At 34.2% G+C, this 18,513-nt stretch overlaps 3 protein-coding genes across 4 annotated transcripts in view; all 3 read left to right on the top strand.

Annotated features, from left to right (window-relative positions):
* Positions 1-338: 338 nt before the first annotated feature.
* On the top strand, positions 339-2,974 carry LOC120623357 (glycerophosphodiester phosphodiesterase GDPD6-like). 2 transcript variants are annotated; one of them, XM_039889332.1, is made up of 2 exons: positions 339-392; positions 1,138-2,974. In XM_039889332.1, exon 2 carries the CDS (start codon positions 1,150-1,152, stop codon positions 2,272-2,274), a length of 1,125 nt encoding a protein of 374 aa, XP_039745266.1. In that variant the 5' UTR covers positions 339-392; positions 1,138-1,149; the 3' UTR covers positions 2,275-2,974. The 2 variants fall into 2 exon arrangements, with proteins under 2 accessions (XP_039745266.1, XP_039745265.1); XM_039889331.1 differs by lacking the exon at positions 339-392 and adding an exon at positions 952-1,047.
* A 41-nt stretch (positions 2,975-3,015) lies between these two features.
* LOC120623358 (glycerophosphodiester phosphodiesterase GDPD6-like) lies at positions 3,016-4,643 on the top strand. Its single transcript, XM_039889334.1, has one exon. It carries the CDS (start codon positions 3,093-3,095, stop codon positions 4,200-4,202), a length of 1,110 nt encoding a protein of 369 aa, XP_039745268.1. The 5' UTR covers positions 3,016-3,092; the 3' UTR covers positions 4,203-4,643.
* Positions 4,644-7,434: 2,791 nt separating this feature from the next.
* The window catches only part of LOC120637623 (multidrug resistance-associated protein 4-like), a 67,456-nt gene continuing 56,377 nt past the window's right edge, over positions 7,435-18,513 (top strand). The window contains exons 1-8 of the mRNA XM_039909529.1: positions 7,435-7,679; positions 7,821-8,131; positions 9,142-9,321; positions 11,193-11,298; positions 14,057-14,170; positions 15,200-15,387; positions 16,670-16,802; positions 17,403-17,539. Coding sequence (XP_039765463.1) covers positions 7,619-7,679; positions 7,821-8,131; positions 9,142-9,321; positions 11,193-11,298; positions 14,057-14,170; positions 15,200-15,387; positions 16,670-16,802; positions 17,403-17,539 — 1,230 coding nt within the window. The 5' untranslated portion in view covers positions 7,435-7,618. The remainder of the gene's footprint in view (positions 7,680-7,820; positions 8,132-9,141; positions 9,322-11,192; positions 11,299-14,056; positions 14,171-15,199; positions 15,388-16,669; positions 16,803-17,402; positions 17,540-18,513) is intronic.

Below are 18,513 nucleotides of genomic sequence, written 5' to 3'. Positions count from 1 at the left end.
GTTTATAGTAGATTCAATCAAGCGTTATGCTATGCTATGTTATGCACGCTTGATTCACTTCTAGTAAAAGATGTTCAAACTGGTGAACGGGAAAATATTGTACCTACCTTAATGAAGGTAGGTATTTGGCATTGTGGCGATGATTTCCTCATACCTATCTCCTTGATACCCACTCATTTAGTTGTAGACGAACGTATTTGTTGTTTGCCAGTGGTTGTTTTTAAAATCACGTCAAAAACTTACAGAAACTTAAAAGATTATTTTAACAATTCACTGCATGACTGTAGGCCCAAAAGTGTTACATTAAGACAGGTTTAAGAGTAATGCCATGAGTTCATGTATCTTTGTTTCTCATAAGTGACGATACCTACTTGCCGTTTGTGTTCAGATCTGTAAGTTATCATTTATTTCATATTATTTCATTTCATTTGGAAGAGATAATATAGATAGATTCGAGTTTATTCGAACTGTATTTTAGATAGGTTTAGCACTTTTGTTTAGCTTGTAATACATAGGTAGGAAAATGCTAACATTTTAGTTTGTTATAAAAAGAGATATCGTAATCCAGGCGTTAGGTATTTAAAACTGAAATAGCAGGTAAGTAGGTAGATAGTTAACATATGTTATCTGTGTAAGTACTTTTCATAATGTAATAAATGGTTTACACCTGCCTACTATCATAGCTTTGTATATTAAGATACGTATTAATATTCTTTGTCTACATGCAATTGTTTTAAACTTAGTAAACGTGATCGTAACATGTTCAAGGATTTGTATTTAAAATTACGTATTAGTTCGGTGTGTTAAACAATAACTATCCTACTTAGGTACTTTACATTGAAAGAAAGAAAGAAAAATCGTATTTATTGTCACACATTTGTGTAAAATGTTACATTTGTGAAATAAAATAATAGTTAAAGTATAAAAATTAAAAAAAAAAAGTGTGACAAAGGAGCTGGCTCAGTATAGCTGCAAACTAAAACGCGCATCATATAGTTTAAAGTAGAGTGCTTAGAGCGTTAAATAATTATAGATATGAGTATTCAGGTAGGTTCTATTTATCTACCTACAATACGAAAAATTGTAAGAAGTGCCTAAAAGTAACAAATATAAATTTTCGCTCTTTCCAACTTACAGATAAACAGGAAAATGTTAAGTTTCGCTGGTGTTCTGGGCCTTCTGGCAATCGGAATAGTGACAATTGTCTTTGCAACTCCTGCGGTATCCACGACTGGGAAGACTCAGTCACATGACCGTGGCCCCGATTCTTGCACACCTGTCATTATAGCGCATCGTGGTGCAAGCGGATATGCACCCGAACATACACTTGGCTCATATTCACTTGCAATAACTATGGGTGCCGACTACGTTGAACCTGACCTTGTAATGACGAAGGATAGACATCTTATATCAAGGCACGATAACGAATTGGGATTGACAACAGACGTCGCAAACCATACCGAGTTCGCGGACCGTTATCGAACGCAAAAAATTGACAGTAATGAAGTGAGTGGCTGGTTTACTGAAGATTTTACATTGGCAGAAATCAAAACCTTGAGAGCAATCGAAAGAATCCCAGATATCAGACCAGGTAACGCTAGAATGGACGGCGCTTTTCAAGTAATAACGTTCCAAGAAATTATCGATCTAGTAAAAAGTTTACAAATTAGTCAACGTCGAACGATTGGTATCTATCCGGAGATAAAGCATAGTAATCATTTTAAAAAGTTGGGACTACCGATGGAGGAATTGGTTGTGAACACCTTCCATCAAAACGGTTACTTAGATTCTGACGCACCTGTATATATTCAATCCTTTGAAATAAATAATTTAAAAGAACTGAAGAAAATAACAAATCTAAGACTATTGCAGCTATACGACAGTAAATCCTTAGAGCCAGCTGACCAAGTTTTATTGGGAGCAAATATTACATATGGCAGTATGTCTACACCAGAAGGGTTAGCGGAAGTAGCAAAATATGCTTCTGCAGTAGGACCTGACAAGAGCTATATTATTCCTCGTAATGCTGATAATAGTTTAGGAGACCCAACAAGTTTTGTCGCTGATGCTCATGCTGTGGGACTAAAGGTGCACCCTTATACTTTCCGCGCGGAAAACACATTCCTGCCCGAGGAATATCAAAGTGATAATCCTTCGAAAGGAGCCCGAGGAGATTTGACTGGAGAACTGCAACGGTATATTGGGGCTGGTATTGATGGTCTTTTCTCTGATCAACCTGACATACCCTTGCGTATACGTGGACCATGTTTGTGATAATCATAGATAATAAAATCTCAACCTCAGTACCTAAGCAAATTTATTGGTTAGGTACTGAGGCTGAGATCTATAGTGTCCTTTGACTATTTTGTGTTAATTTTAGTGCTAAAACGAGCAAGATTTTTTTTAACACACAACTTTGTCTAGTTTTAACTGTTCCTAATATGGAAAAGTTGTTTGAAGTAAGGCTAAACATGTTTCAGTCTGAGTATAGCAAAGTAGGTATAAGTCAAATACGAAATTTTACATAATAATTAGTGGTTAAAAAAAACTAAAATAGAACAAAGAAAAACTGTATTTGCGAGACATTATTAGACTAATTTAAATAGGTATTAAAAAGATTTTACTCAGCAAATTAACCTAAAGTCTCCAGCGCTGCGTGAAACGTTCGAGAGCGCATTTTGGAAGATGTATGTAAAGTGGTGTGTACAGACAGAAGAAATTATAATAACACCTTGCAGAACTGCCAGTTTTTCGCGGATTACAGCAAATTAAGCTCTATGTTCTTTGTGTAATGATTGAAGTTGTTTTGAAACCTAACATTGTTGTAAATATTATATAAATAGAGGGTAGCCCATAATGCTGCCCAATAAAACAAATACTATAACGAAACCTTTCCATTTTTATTGAATGAATCATTAATTTTTTTAATCAAAATACAAAACAATGTTATCAGATATTGATTGATATGTTACAGATAAAATGACAAATATAATTAGTAAATCAGAAATAATTTGGAATTGAGATCTATAAGAATAGATTAATTGATAACAAATATTTTTATTTGTTTTCCTAATTATTAATGAAAAATAAAGATGGACAGACGTGTATTTCTAGTGTTAACATGTGTGTGTTTTCTTGTAAATGTAGCAAAAGTATTGGCTACCCAACAAACTAGTGAACTAAATAGACGAGGTGCTGATGACTGTAAACCTGCTGTTGTGGCTCATCGGGGCGCCAGTGGTTATGTTTCAGAACACACTCTCGGTTCTTACGCTTTAGCCATAACAATGGGAGCTGACTATGTAGAGCCAGACCTTGTAATAACAAAAGATGGTCATCTCATTGCAAGGCATGAAAACGAACTAGGAGTCTCAACCGATATAGCCCAACGTCCTGAATTTGCTTCACGGCGACGAACACAAAGAGTCAGCGGAAGTCTAGTGAACGGGTGGTTTTCAGAAGACTTTACACTTGCAGAAATAAAAATTCTAAGAAGTACAGAACCCATGCCCATCACAAGGAGGGCTAACACTCGAATGGATAGATCGTTAGACGTACCGACGTTTCAAGAAATAATCAATTTGGTCAAAGCTCTAGAAAAAGTAGAGAATCGCTCTATTGGCGTCTATCCAGAATTGAAATACAGTAGCCATTTTCAACGCCTTGGATTACCAATGGAACAGAAAGTGGTTGACATTTTTCATAGAAATGGATACATCGGAAGGAACGCTCCTGCTTTCATTCAATCTTTCGAAGTCAGCAATCTGAAAGAACTGAAAAATATTACCGAAATTAGATTAGTTCAATTATTTGACGCAAAATCTAAGGTACCATTCGATCAGTCTGAACTAGGGAACAATCTCACTTACGGACAAATGGCAACTCCAACTGGACTTGCAGATGTAGCTAGTTACGCTTCTGCCGTGGGACCGGCAAAAAGCTATATTATTCCTAGAGATGCTTTTAACAACTTGGGGCAACCGACGAGCTTTGTCAGCGACGCACACGCTGTAGGTTTGCAAGTAACTCCCTGGACATTTCGCGCTGAAAATTTATTTTTGCCGCGAGAATTTCAAATTGGTAATAATATTTATGATTTTGGAGATCTAGAAAACGAAATAAAAGCGTTTATAGACGCTGGTATAGATGGTTTTTTTGTCGATCAGCCTGATATACTAGTTCGTGTAAGAGGTCCTTGTTAAGTTCCCTATTGATAATAATAAAACATAATTGTTTATGTGTTAAGATTAAACCTTAATAAAAGTATTAATTTCTACTTACCCTATTCTAAAAAGTAGCAACTTATCTTGTATTCAATACACGATCAATAGCATGAGACTCATAAGTAGGTTAAGTCATTATTTATTGCAGTTTAGGTAATGTGGTTAAAAAAATTACGTTAGGAACACGTAGCCTAACCGAACTAAAATAAAACTGAAAGTAATAAGTTAAAGGCAATGGTTATTTTTTTTTTTTTGTACAAGTGCCAATTATAACTTTGATTAATATTTTCAAGGTTCGTTCGTTCGGATAAATTATTATGCATGTGATCAATATGGCGGTATTATAGCGCCATTTTAAATGTGAAATTACGTAAACCGTTCGGCAGACGTGTTTTCTATATATTAAATGTTAGTAATTGTATTATCATTGTTTTTTGTCTAGAAATAACCCACTAGCCAACGATTTCACCCGCATGGGTACTGGATACTACATTATTGTAAAATTCTCGGAAAGCCAAGATCGTAACCTTAGTATCGGATACTTATCTAGATATAGTTAAATACGCAATGTAAAGACTGAAAGGTCTCATTTTTTTTGGAAGCGTCCTGCTTAGTTGAGTGAAAAAAACTTGAGAAGTGCTTTATATTATACATTTGTATTACACTTTACTTTTACCAGTAGGTATGCTACATAAACTACCAAATTCTATAATAAACTACCAATTGACATCTTGGAGATGTCTCTTAAAAAGTTCAAAGTTTGTATTAAACGTAAGCTTATAGAAAAGTCCTATTATAGTATAAAGGACTACGTAAACGATAAAAAAGCTTGGGTGTAAATTATTGCTCTAACCAGGTTGCTCTTCTAATAATTTAAAATGACATTGTGAGATGGTGATAACAAAAAAAAACACCCGGCTAAGTTTGTTGTGGGCTTCTTCTTAGACCAGGACGCGTTTGGAACCCTCGTAGCTTTAGTTTTAAGTTAACGAATGTGGTTATCGCCATCATCTCACTACCGTGTAATTCTTATGTACGCATCAAAAGTGCCACCTATGGGCCTACTTGAATAAAGATATTTTAGACTTTGACTTTGACTTTAAAGAGTTGATGTATAAAATAAAATAAAGAATTCATTATTTAAGTTCCTTATATAAATATTCACGTCGTTATACATTCATTATTTTAATCGTATCACACTTATCTAGCAATGTTTTACTTAGAGATAGAAAAAGGATTGCTTTTGCTCCTCATCAGTATTATGTCATCAAAGTCATCACATCAAAAATTGCTATTTACCAAAAAAAGAATTTTGAATATTTTTAAAAATTCCTAAGAAACTGAGTCGGTTCTTAAGTTTATTTTCCGTTAAATTATTACGGATATTTAATCATATGCACGCACACACATGCTAGCACACAAACACACAAAACTTCTCACACAGAAACACAAATTCATAACACCAGAAAGACACTATATACTCAATTGTTTTTATAGATACTTTTTCCTTTGCTATGGAAAAGTGAGGTCTTCTGGTATTTTAATGTTTATTATGTAGGAGGTCTGCAGACCATGTACCTATAATTTACTGTGTAAGAAACCAAATAAACCATTTGTATTTTTATTTATTATTGTAATGGAAATCCTACCTCTGCAGCAGAAAACTCTACGGTTCACTTATTCAAAAACATTAATAATTATTTACTGACATGCCTATATTCATTATGTTAGACAAGAAGTAACAAGAAGATGAGAAGATACCAGATATACTTAGGCACCTATCCGTTACCTACATATCTAACGTTAAGCTAGCAAAACTTGAAATATTAACTTTACTGCAATACAATAAAACAGACTGATAACTAAAATACACTGTTTAAACAGGGAGGTTCAATAGGATTGACCGGATTTTGTTTTGTATATACCGGAACTAACATCAAACATGGTCCAATTATCAGCCCAGTTTGAGCCTCATCTCTCTTATGGGATAAGGTTGTAGACCACCACGCTGCTTAAATGCGGGTCGGTGGGTCCAATGCTGGTTAGTGGAACTTGGTCTCATTTAAGAGTTATGTTACGTACTCATTGCTAAATCAATGTTGTCCTTGATGTAACAAGGACAACATTGATTTAGCAATGCGTACGAGTAAATAATCGACTGATGAATATCCACACTTTCACACGACTATCTAATATTTATTCAATTTTGCAATTTAAGTCTCATAATAAACTTCTAAAACTCAAATCGTTTCTTTCTTTACACTAAAGAAACCAAAAAATTAAGACAAATAGAATAGGACCAGTTTGTGAGTAATATATGATTATAAACATCACTATCTAGTATTATTATTGGTCTGTGACTATTACAGAATAGTACAGACTACAGAATAAACGTCATGCACGGAGTTCATGTATGTTATGGAGGGTAAAGGTAAGGAGAGTCATCTTATATGGGAGAAAAGTTGAAAAAGTGTCCAGTTGTTGCGGTAAATAACAGTTCAAAAATCCTCCACAATGGCGCTGGTGGATGCACAGGGTATGGTATGAATATAGCAATCGTAGATGAATTGAAGTATGCCGAGTTAAAAAATTTAATGTCATTATCGACTAAAGTAGTTAATTATTGAGAATTTCAACAACTTACGTTGTACAAAATATTGTGGTAAATATAACCTTACTTCCTTGTATCTCCATACTTCCTTGTTTATTTTTCAAGCCTACTCTAACAATATTTATATTTGGCGCTTCTTTTAAGAGTTACCCTGATGCAAATGTGGCGCCATCCTAATTTAATACATTTTGACGACACTTTTTCATATACACAGATGACTCTCCTTACCTCTACCCTCCATAATGTATGTGCATGTGGTTGCCAGAATGTTATTTATGTTACATTCCAAGTTTGGCTAGCGATTGGATGGTAGTAGTTTTAAATACGATTTTACGGAAGCAGGTCTCTCCTATTCCTGGTATCTTTTCTTCTGGTTCCTTGTTCCTCTATTCGCTCTAGCCTTTTAATTTCTAGTTTAAGTTGCAAACTTACTTACTGCCTTTTATGCATTTTGATTATGATGTTTTTGCTGGCAATACCACCATATGTTTTTTTTTTTTTTTTTTAATCACCATATGTTTTCAATGACATCGGTCATTGAAATTCCGTCAATGCCAAATGCCATTGCATGTACTGTCAACGAAAAATGAAAATACGAGTATACCTACGAAAGTTAGACTTAAATTCATTCGTGTAACAATTAGAGGATAACAATTAATTTAATTATTCATCTTTAATGAATTAATTAGCTTTCAAGATTGAAATGTACTAATTTGTTTGTGTTAACTAAATATTATAAACTGAAATGTGAGCCAACATATCGCATTAATTACCATTTTCAGAGATGATAAGGCAAACATTAAAATTCCGAAAGACTGTTACCATCGTTTGTGTTTTATCTTTAAGTAAGTACTTAATTAAACTCGTTTAAAGGCATACCAGCTATAAAAAGGAACACAGATGTTTACTTCCTTCTGCATGCTTAGTCGCTTTTGCAAGATAGATTTACTGTGCAGTTACTTATTATTGTTGTTGTTATTTTGCAGTTATCTTTATATTTCTTATCCTTAGGCAAGACAAATTAAATACCACTGATATTAGGGGCCCGCACCAAAGAAGCGATAATGACATAGGTTATAGAGATTTTAATAAAATGCCAAAAGAGGATAATATAATTAAACGGGAAAACGTAGATATGGAGGGAAATCGTGATGATAGTGATGTTAACCAGGAGCTACAAGAAGCCAAAGCTAGACTCGCCCTGTTAGAGAAAAAAATAGCCATTCTAGAAGGGAGGATCCCACAAAAATATCCTGATGTTAAATATCTTGGCTACAAAGAACGAAAAAGAATATTGGTGAGTGTTCTACCTGTCAATTGAATAACAGATAATAGATAGTATGTAAAGTATTTTTTACATTCTCATATCCTTTTATGTAGTTTAAATTATGTACATTTAATATAAAGATATTAAATTTAAGGACCTTATTTATTTATATTATTATATATCTTAAATCAGTATAAGTTTTGAATCTGATAAATTTATTTAATAACTTAATATGTTGTCAGTGACGTGCATAGAGGGTATGCAGATGACATAAAATTGAATAAAATCTCTCTCTATCCTTAAGTTTTTATAGCTTGAACTGGATATTTTCTCCATTTATATCCTCTGCACACCCTGTGCATACCCTCTATGCACACCACTGTATGTTGTACGATTGCTGTATTACTATGGTTGACTTAATAAATTTTATTGGTAATTGTGAAAGAAGATGCAGGATATAATTCTATACGTACAATATACAAATACACTGTTGGATAAGACCTCTAAGTGTTGAGATAATTTTTGTAAGGATTTAGTATGTAAGGTTAATGAAAACCTGACCTAATAAACCCAAACTCATGTGTCATTGGCACATAAAGTGGACAACCATTTCTAATAATACTATTGTTTTAACATTATAATAACCACTAGCCCCATTCTGTTGTAATACTTCAATGGACAGCACCTTTCAAATATCAGAATAAAAGAAAACAATGGGTAACTGCTAAAATGCTACAAAATATTTATAAGTTTGGGGCTAGTAGTTCCTCACAACTTGGTCCACAACCCAGCAACAACACCTTCTGATTTGTTTCCCATAAAAAATTTCATCTGCACAATATACCTGAAAATATGTTGTGTCCTGTTGTATGCTCTCATAAGGGTTTAAGCATTATGTTACATAGCCTTAACTTCCTCAAGTTTTGAGCTATCAAAGGCATAAAAGATTTTATGATTAACTTGTTCAAGCAAACTCTTCAGACTAGATTGATTACCCTCCTGTAGTAAGGTAAAAAGTAACTAACTGAAATCTTTTGCAGGTAACGGGTGGTGCAGGATTTGTTGGTTCGCACCTTGTAGATGTTCTAATGACACAAGGCCATGAGGTGATTGTGGTTGACAACTTCTTCACCGGCCGGAAAAGAAATGTTGAGCATTGGTTTGGGCACAGGAACTTTGAAATGATACATCATGATATTGTGAATCCATTGTATGTAGAGGTGAATATACTGTCAACTTTTAAAACCCTTCTCTGATTAGCAACAGCTGCCAATTAAGGATTCATTTTTAAATAGACAAAGAACTTTCATCATTATCTCAACCAATGGCAGTCCAACTTTAATGATAGGACTATCTGTTTCTTGTGTTCTTTGTCTGCATTTATAACTGTTTTTTAACAATCCTGTGGGAACTGTTTATTTAACAAGAATAAAAAGTAGCTCATGTTATTCTCCATCTTTTTAATTAAATGTTTGAAGCTAAACTCCGAAAATCAAGTTGATTAATTGTTTGGTGAAGTAAGGACAAACAAACACACTTTCACATAAAATATTACTAAGGATATTGACATTTCAAGGTCTAATTTATACATATCTTTAGTTCAATTAGTAAATGATAAAAATGTCTACGTTTTTATTCTTAAAACAGCAAAATGATAAACAACTGGTTTTTGCTACCTTCACCGTTTCAAATTATTGTTATCATTAATTACTAACTTGTTACAGTTTATCAATGGAAATTTATTTACTGTAAACTGATAACTGTAGACTACTAGTGCAAACTCCAAAAATAAACTACATATCTATTATATGTATTATACATATATCTAATAATTAATAATCATATAATAATTCTTGTCATTCTAATGCCCTACTGTTTCACTGGTCTAGTGGATGTTCAAATGGATAATAAGATTGTGGATCTTTCAGTTACCTAAATATTAGTAACAACCTTAAGTTATGAAATTCACAGTTCCTCATGGGACCGTCATTCCTTAGATATCATGTTAAGCTTTCTATCCCTGTTAGTACCAATTACATTTATTGGGATGATAATTGAAAGCCCACCAACCCACATTGAGGCAAAGTGGTGGGTCTATTGTCTAAAACTATCTCCTATGAAAGAGGAGGCCCCACATTGGGATGTCAATAAGTTTATTATAATATGAACTTAATATTCAGTTATATAGCACAAAACATATGTTGTATGTGTGTAATTTTAGAATTTTCACCTAGCATAATCAAAAAACTTTTTGTTTAAAAATAGTCAATAGCATTTTGTTATTTATTTACCAATCTAGGGTCAATTGACCTCAATTTATGTTAATACACCATTATAAGTAATTACTTCTAATGATACTGATAATAATAACACACACACCATACATTCATTTATTATTGATAATAAGATCAAATACTGCAAATATTTAAATGACAATAAAAATTTGAGGACCTCTATTAGGTACATTTGTAGTGCATGATCTAATCTAAATATTAGTTTTGTTTGGCTGTTTTTCTAAAATTTAAATGGCAACTGTTTTGTTTTAAGCTTAGGGTGATATTAAGTGCGATAATTCTTGAGCCACTTCACCGTTGGCTCCTTTATTGTCACGAGCATAAATTGCTTACCTACTGTATATCATAATCTAAGTGCAACTAGTGTTACACTTATTATTGTGTAATTCCGGTGGCCATCCGTGGTCTTCATCATCAGTTTCACTTGACCAAATAGTTACTTTTAAAAATACTCAAATCTCTATTGGTGTCCCTATAATATTTAAAGAGTTCCAAGATCCCTTCAACATATCCTGACCTGGTGGAAATGGGTCTACATGGGAAGTATATAGTCTCAAAAAAAATATATGTAACGCTTTATAAATGACAGAGTTCCGAGCTAAAAAACATATAAAAAATACAACCTAATTGTGTACCTACTCCTTTTTTATAAGTGTGTTAAAAATCTGTATTATTATGTGACGTAATTCTGAAACAAATGCGTTAACAATATGAAAGTTAAGCTTTTGCAATGCAATGTTATCAAGCCTCTTGTGTTACAACTTTATTCTTAACCTCGCCATTTACATTTCTTTCAGGCCGATGAAATATACCATTTAGCCAGTCCGGCGAGCCCACCTCACTACATGCAAAATCCTGTTAAAACAATAAAAACAAACACGTTGGGAACAATCAATATGCTTGGTAAATATGATTTTCTTTATCGTCATCATCAGCATTGTTTAATTGTACATACAGCAACAGAATTTTTAAAAGTAGTCTCTAGCTCCTTGTGTCAGAGCTCATAGTTGGACGTACTAGCGCCATGCTCATTTCTGGCCAATCAATATAGGCAATAGGCATAGGCAATAGGCGATAGGCAATATCAAAACTTTTTCTACTTATCAACCTTCCAGATTATAACATAAGTATACAATCTAAGCGACTACTTAGTTGACGCGGGTAAAACTGCAGGCAGATCGAGTTTATATTTTTTCTGAGGAACATCGCACTGGTCCTTTTAAACTCTTAACGCGAGTTTCGATACCGGAGCATAGTCAGGAGGTCTTGGCTTTACAATTAATTTTAAATGTATCGAAATATGTGAAGATAGCGTATTCTAGGAAATATATGTGATGATGCATATATAGCTTAACTCCTACGTCTCAGGTTGATAGGCATAGCGCAACAGAACGTATTCCTTGCATGCCCTTTTTATAGGCTGCGTTTTCCCAGTATTGCCCGATATAAAGGAAAGGTCTCTTTATATCGGGAAATTGATACTCCATTTATCGTACTACACTCATTGGCGTGCGAAGAGGGTATACACAGTGTATGCAGATTATATAGAATTAAGAATATCTCCGGAACGAGTTATAAAAAACTAAAGGATAGGCGTCGTAAAAGTTTTAGTAAGATTTTTAAGATTAAAAGTCTACCCTTGAGTTATAACTGGTACTGGAGATTTCCTTAATTTAGTATCATCTGCATACGACGGCCGACTGGCGCAGTGGGCATTGACCCTGCTTTCTGAGTCCAAGGCCGTGGGTTCGATTCCCACAACTGGAAAATATTTATGTGATGAACATGAATGTTTTTCAGTGTCTGGGTGTTTATCTGTATATTATAAGTATTTATGTATATTATTCATAGATATATACATCAGTCACCTTAGTACCCATAACACAAGCTACGTTTATTTTGGGGCTAGATGGCGATGCGTGTATTGTCGTTTATATTTATTTACATACCCTCTATGCACGCCACTGACTACAACTATCCGATTTAGAATAAGCGCCCCTTTGATATCGGCTAATGAAATATTGAGTATGCACTATAAATCAGTCCACCAATCCGCACTGGGCCAGCGTGGTGGACTACGGCCCGTGCTCTGTAGTTGGCTTTTAATGGGTTTATGTAATGATGTGATGATCACAACAAATCACATGGTGGACAATGTCTGTTACTGCGACCTAAAATACCATCTGTGTTGATGTCTATACGACTTCTGGGCATCGGCCTTCTGTCTTGTAAGAGACAGGAAGTTTGGATATTAGACAAAGTGGCAGACTTTAAAATGTATTATTCGGTTTCCGGTTAGTAGCTCTTACATATTAGTGCGAGTGGAAATAGCCATCATTTTAAATTCGGGTACTGAAGTCGCGAAAACCTAACAATATTTTGCCTGAGTTGAACTCCGGGAATTTAACCCAAACTTTGTGATCCGTAGACGAAAATGGTAGTGAATTCATAACAAACATATAGATATACGAAAGTACTTACCAACTAGGCCTACGTGAAATACTTAAATGTAATTTGTATTATCTACTAAAACAATCAACCTATATTAAAATTACTTTCTTACGATGACACATGATAAACAATTGTTGAGAAATGATTAAGTGTTCTGTTATTAAACGCCATTTATTATATCTAACATAAATTATTAAATTATAACATAAGTTTGTCTTAAAACGTTTATTTTACGTGTTAGATTAATGAACTGAGGAATTGTATTATTAATCACCCAAAACTACCTCATATTAAAATCGTAAAAATGTAATAGGCCCGTTTTGACATTTGTGCAAGACCATAGAATGTAACTTGGAACGAAACTGAAAGAAACAAAAAAATAAAAATCAATTACATACAGTGTTTTAAAAAATACGTAAATGTTTTTGGGACGTTAAATAATATGAAAGAATATATCGCGAGTATTCTTTTTGCGCTTACTTTATAGTAGCATGCAATTTATAATTGGTGCGAGACGTTCCGAAAACAGTTACGTTCTCAGTCTTTTTTTTTTTATACTAGAGCTGTAACCATTTTTTTACTGAATATCGAAATTAAATATTGTGTAGTAATCTTTACTGCAAAGAATGAGCTTGGTTCTCAAAATGGGTTCTAAATAATGAGTCTGAGTTGATGTATCTGACCAAGCGGCACATGACAAGCGTCCCCGCGCGCACTGCGCAGTTTTTCGTTCCTCATCTTGTAAAGTTGACTGTGCGCTCGTTTAAGTTTGAAATATATTGTTTACTATTACGTTTACTATGGCTCTTCTATTTTGGACATTATATTAAACATAGCGATTTGACTCGATTTTTGTGTTTGTTGTTATATGGTACTAACTCTGTTTCAACATGTTGAAAAGTGGATGTATAATCAACAGCCAGTCACGCGTATTGGTTGTGAAGTTAAAGGAATACTTTGAACGAACGAACACTTTACAATACATAATAATATCAATCAAGTACTGATACAAACTTGAATTGATTTATCGTGAGTATCGAGTCCCGAGTCTTATGGTTCCATAACTAGTTACGTCGCGATGACAAATGTCAAAACGGGCCTATTACTTTTTTCCGACTATAGTATCTACATAGCACCCGTGCGAAGCCGGTGCGGTTCGCTAGTCTTTTTTTAAATTGATTAGTTTGTATGTAATTTTTTTCTTACTAAGGCCTGGCGAGGAGAGTTGGAGCCAAGATTTTGATAGCGAGCACTTCAGAGGTTTATGGGGATCCTATGGTGCATCCACAACCCGAATCTTATTGGGGACATGTCAATCCTATAGGTAAAGTATATACAAATAAATTAAATAAAAACTTATTATAGATAAATAGAAACATATTTTAATCTAGGTCTAGCAATTTTGAACCTGCATAAGTTCTTTGATTTAATTTATATTTTAATTATTCTGTTATATAAATGGGTAAATGGTTCGTAGTTACCAAATAAAAAATATTATTATCTTATATCTTTAAACGAGCAATTCTTGTTTATATATAATTGTAATCTCGGAATCGGCGCCAACGATTTTCATGAAATTTTGTATACAGCGGGTTTCAGGGGCGATAAATCGATCTAGCTAGGATTCATTTTTAGAAAATGTCATTTTATTCGTATTTTCCGGTAATAACCGATTTGGTGCAACGAAGTTGCACGGGTCAGCTAGTTATAAGTTTAAACAATGTAGTAAAACAAAATTGTTAAGTCTTAATTATGCCGATTCGGTCACCCTCTCCAAAATCAGCTGAATTCACGCAAATCGGTACACATACGTCGGCGAAACTTCACTCTGATTGTTATATTATAATCGCCACTACAATATATTATGACGTAAACATCCCTGTGTTGTTAAAGTGCTCTTATGAGAAGGTTTTAAAAATGTATGTACCCACGCAGTTAAGATTTAAATACCACAGAGAATGATCAGGGCACATATTAATATACAATCGTACATAGATATCGCGAGAAGCTGTAAATGTATTCGAAAGAGTGTTATAACTAATTCCGAGAAATATGTAGTACTTGAGTTTTCAGATTATAATCCGGCAATGTTTTATGTGGACTTCTAAGACCAGGGCTTTTTGAAATTCACGTAGATTTAGTTTTAAGTTTACGAATGTAGTTATCACCGACATCTTACTATCGTGTTTTTTTGTATTTCACGCATCGAAATTGTCATAAAAGAGCTTATTTGAATGAGGAATTGTTAATGTTGTCTTTGACTTTAATCAAGACCCATATAAATGACAAATAGAAGAGATTTTTGTAATGACTTCTCAAGATGAGGGAGTACAAATGCCTTTTTCTATTCCAGGGCCTAGAGCTTGCTATGACGAAGGTAAGAGAGTGGCTGAGACATTGGCATACTCTTACGCAAAACAAGAGAAGGTCAATGTGCGGGTGGCTAGAATATTTAATACATATGGACCAAGAATGCATGTGTCGGACGGGCGAGTCGTGTCCAACTTCATTATGCAAGCCATCCAAAATTTAACTATCACCGTAAGTCGCAACTGTTATTTTACTTACAGAAAAAAAAAGCAAATTATATAGTCCATAACGTTATCAAAGGCGTGTGAAGTTTACCAATCGGTACTTGGTGGATTACCGTCTCAGTCCTTCTCACTCTAACAGGAGACCTGTGCCGGATGATATAAAGCAACGATTTATAAAAGTAATAAAAAAACCAGAGTCCACATAACCCAAAGGACATTGCCCATTTTCTTAGGAGCTTTGGGCCCCTAATGACATTATGTTATGTCACGGATTTTAATTTTATTACGAAGAAAAACAACTAACAATCAAAATTCTGCAAACTATTTTGATTTATTCACCCAGGTGTAAGAGAAATATTTGTTTAAGTTGCTGAAATTGAGGTTATATCTTATTATTATCTATGATGTAAACGAAAACAACTTACCGCAACCGGCCGAATGTTTATATACGGTGTTGCTAGATATAACTATTTTGACACTCGATTTTTGAAGTCGTTTTTATTATTAAATAACATCGTAATTAGTATTATTTGTTGCATTATTTTTTAAGGAAAAATGATATTTGAATCATTGTAGTTTTCTTTGATTAGAAAAAGATTAGTTTAGGACGTAATTATTCTACCAATTTTCGATTTCATGTTATTCGTTCAACCAAGTAGTCAGATATTTTATTATTATTTTGAAGTTTGAATAAATGTAGGTAATCATTTGAATTAGTCAAAAAGTATCGTAATTTTTAAATCGATTTCTAATAAATAATTGATTGAAATACAGCTCCGATATCTGGCAACATTTAGGTTCTATTTTGTAGTAGGCGGTTGTGCAATATAATTTAGACAATTAATCCAATATTTATTGAGTTCTTTAATTGTAGGTAAAAGAAATAAATATACTACAACAATACACACACCGCTATCTAGTCCCAAAGTAAGCGTAGCTTGTGTTATGGGTACTAAGATAACTGATGAATATTTTTATGAATAATATACATAAATACTTATAATATACATATAAATACCCAGACACTGAACAACATTCATGTTCTTCACACAAACATTTTCCAGTTGTGGGAATTGAACCCACGGCCTTGGACTCAGAAAGCAGGGTCGCTGCCCACTGCGCCAATCGGCCGTCAATGTTAATAAAAAACAAATAACCATAAAGAAATCAGACATTTTTTTTTATTAAATATACATGTGACACGCCGCCAAATCCCATGTGGCCCACCACGGGCAATGTCCTTTACTTTTATTAACATACTCATGTAACGTGTGACTTCTATTTTGCAGGTTTACGGCAATGGGAAGCAGACCCGATCCTTTTGCTACGTATCAGATCTGGTTGACGGTCTCCTAGCCTTGATGGAGTCTAGTTATACTTTACCTGTAAATATTGGAAATCCCGTTGAGCATACAATAGAAGGTAATATATACCTACCTCTTTAACATTATAAATTCCTCGTTGGTATTTTTATAGACAAAACTAGCTGATACCCGCGACTACGTTTGCGTGGATTAAGGTTTTTTATTCCCGCGGGAACTATTTTCCGGGACAAAAAGTAGCCTATGTGCTGTTAAGACTACAATCAACACAAACATCCACACTTTAATAATATTAGTATGATTTTGCTACTTTTGGTTACATTATTTGCAATTTTCAATTTACTTAAGAATCTCCAATTTTTTAAATAAATAAAAGCCCATGTAATTCTTGATATAAGTGAATCAGTTTACCTTTTGGCGAAGAAATGGTAAAAATTGGTCGAGTACTTTGAGGTCGAGACTGCATCGTTTCCTACTAGATGACGCTACAGTCGCTATAAGACTGATGTGAAAGGCATATACTTATTTCGGCATTTACGGTAGGAGAGCTGTAGCTTAATTGGAGAAAGCGCTCAGGCCGTGATTGCCCGAAAGTCGCAGGTTCAAATCCTGTCGGTTCCGAAAATTTTTATATGCATTTTAAATTTATAGATTTATTATTATTATTTATTTTTTTATATATAAAGTATATTGTTTACAGAATTCGCAGTAATAATAAAGAATCTAGTCCCCGGTTGCCGGAGTACGGTGGCCACTGGCGCTGCGGTGGAAGACGACCCTCAGCGGCGCCGTCCCGACATCACACTGGCACAAACGCATCTCCATTGGAAGCCTAAGGTTCGATTCATTGTTTGCTGTTGCTTGTTTCATTGCAAACGAATAGATACGTTGGAGTGGCAAATTCACTGCTATTGCAAAACCATCGGCAAGTAGTATTTTGAAGTCCCATCGCCATGCTCATTTCTGCCGCTAAGAAGCATTTTTGCAATGCTGTGTTCCGGTCTAAAGGGCGTGGTTGGGCTTAACACCTACACCTCAAATTGATGCACAAATAAACTTGTAGTGCAGTTTACTAGGCTGAATAAAATAAGTAATTTATTTAATTTAAAATAATTAAAAACCAATATCGTTTTATAAAAAAAAAAACTGCATAAAATGAAATCCTTAAGATGTCTCTCATTTAGTTCAAAGTTTATATAAAACGTAAGCTTATAGAAAAATCCTATTAAAATATTAAGGATTACATGTGTGATAAAAAAGCTTGGGTATGAATTGCTCTAACTAATCTAAAATGATGATGATTTTGATGAATTATTGTTCGCTGTATAAGCTCAGTATGCAGCGGGCAGTATATTGTTTCAACTTTCACGTGATTACGTATAAATTGATCTCATAGATATACTACCGCATAAATCCGTTCATCGCTCGCGAGTGAGCTTCTAAATCACACCTCCAGTGGCAGAACGATATATTCAGTAATTTGCTACTGGACTTTTGAGAAACGACAGCGCGGTTCTAAAAATGATCCCAGCAGCGATACACGCTATGTTTAGGTTGAAAATAGGTTAATATAACCTTAAGCAACGCAGTTGAGAAGTTTATTTCCTTTTTTCTTATTTTTTACAGAAGTTATGTTGTAGACAAAGAAAGGCATATGTCGCCAGTTGCTTAATTTATTTTTAGTTAGGCCTTGATTGCAATCTCACCTGACTTTAAGTGATGGTGCAGTCTATGATGGCAACCTGTTAGGGATTTGGCAGTTAAAAATAAACCCGGTTACTACGCGGCATCGTACCGGAGCGTTTAAACTC

Source organism: Pararge aegeria, chromosome 4, assembly GCF_905163445.1.
Source record: "Pararge aegeria chromosome 4, ilParAegt1.1, whole genome shotgun sequence".
NCBI classification, from domain to species: Eukaryota; Metazoa; Arthropoda; class Insecta; order Lepidoptera; family Nymphalidae; genus Pararge; species Pararge aegeria.
The sequence above is the reverse complement of the archived record's forward strand: the minus strand, read 5'-3'. Positions and strand labels throughout refer to the sequence as shown.

Coding starts and splice junctions, on each gene's coding strand:
- LOC120623358 (XM_039889334.1), top strand. CDS start 3,093: ATGGACAGACGTGTATTTCTAGTGTTAACATGTGTGTGTTTTCTTGTA.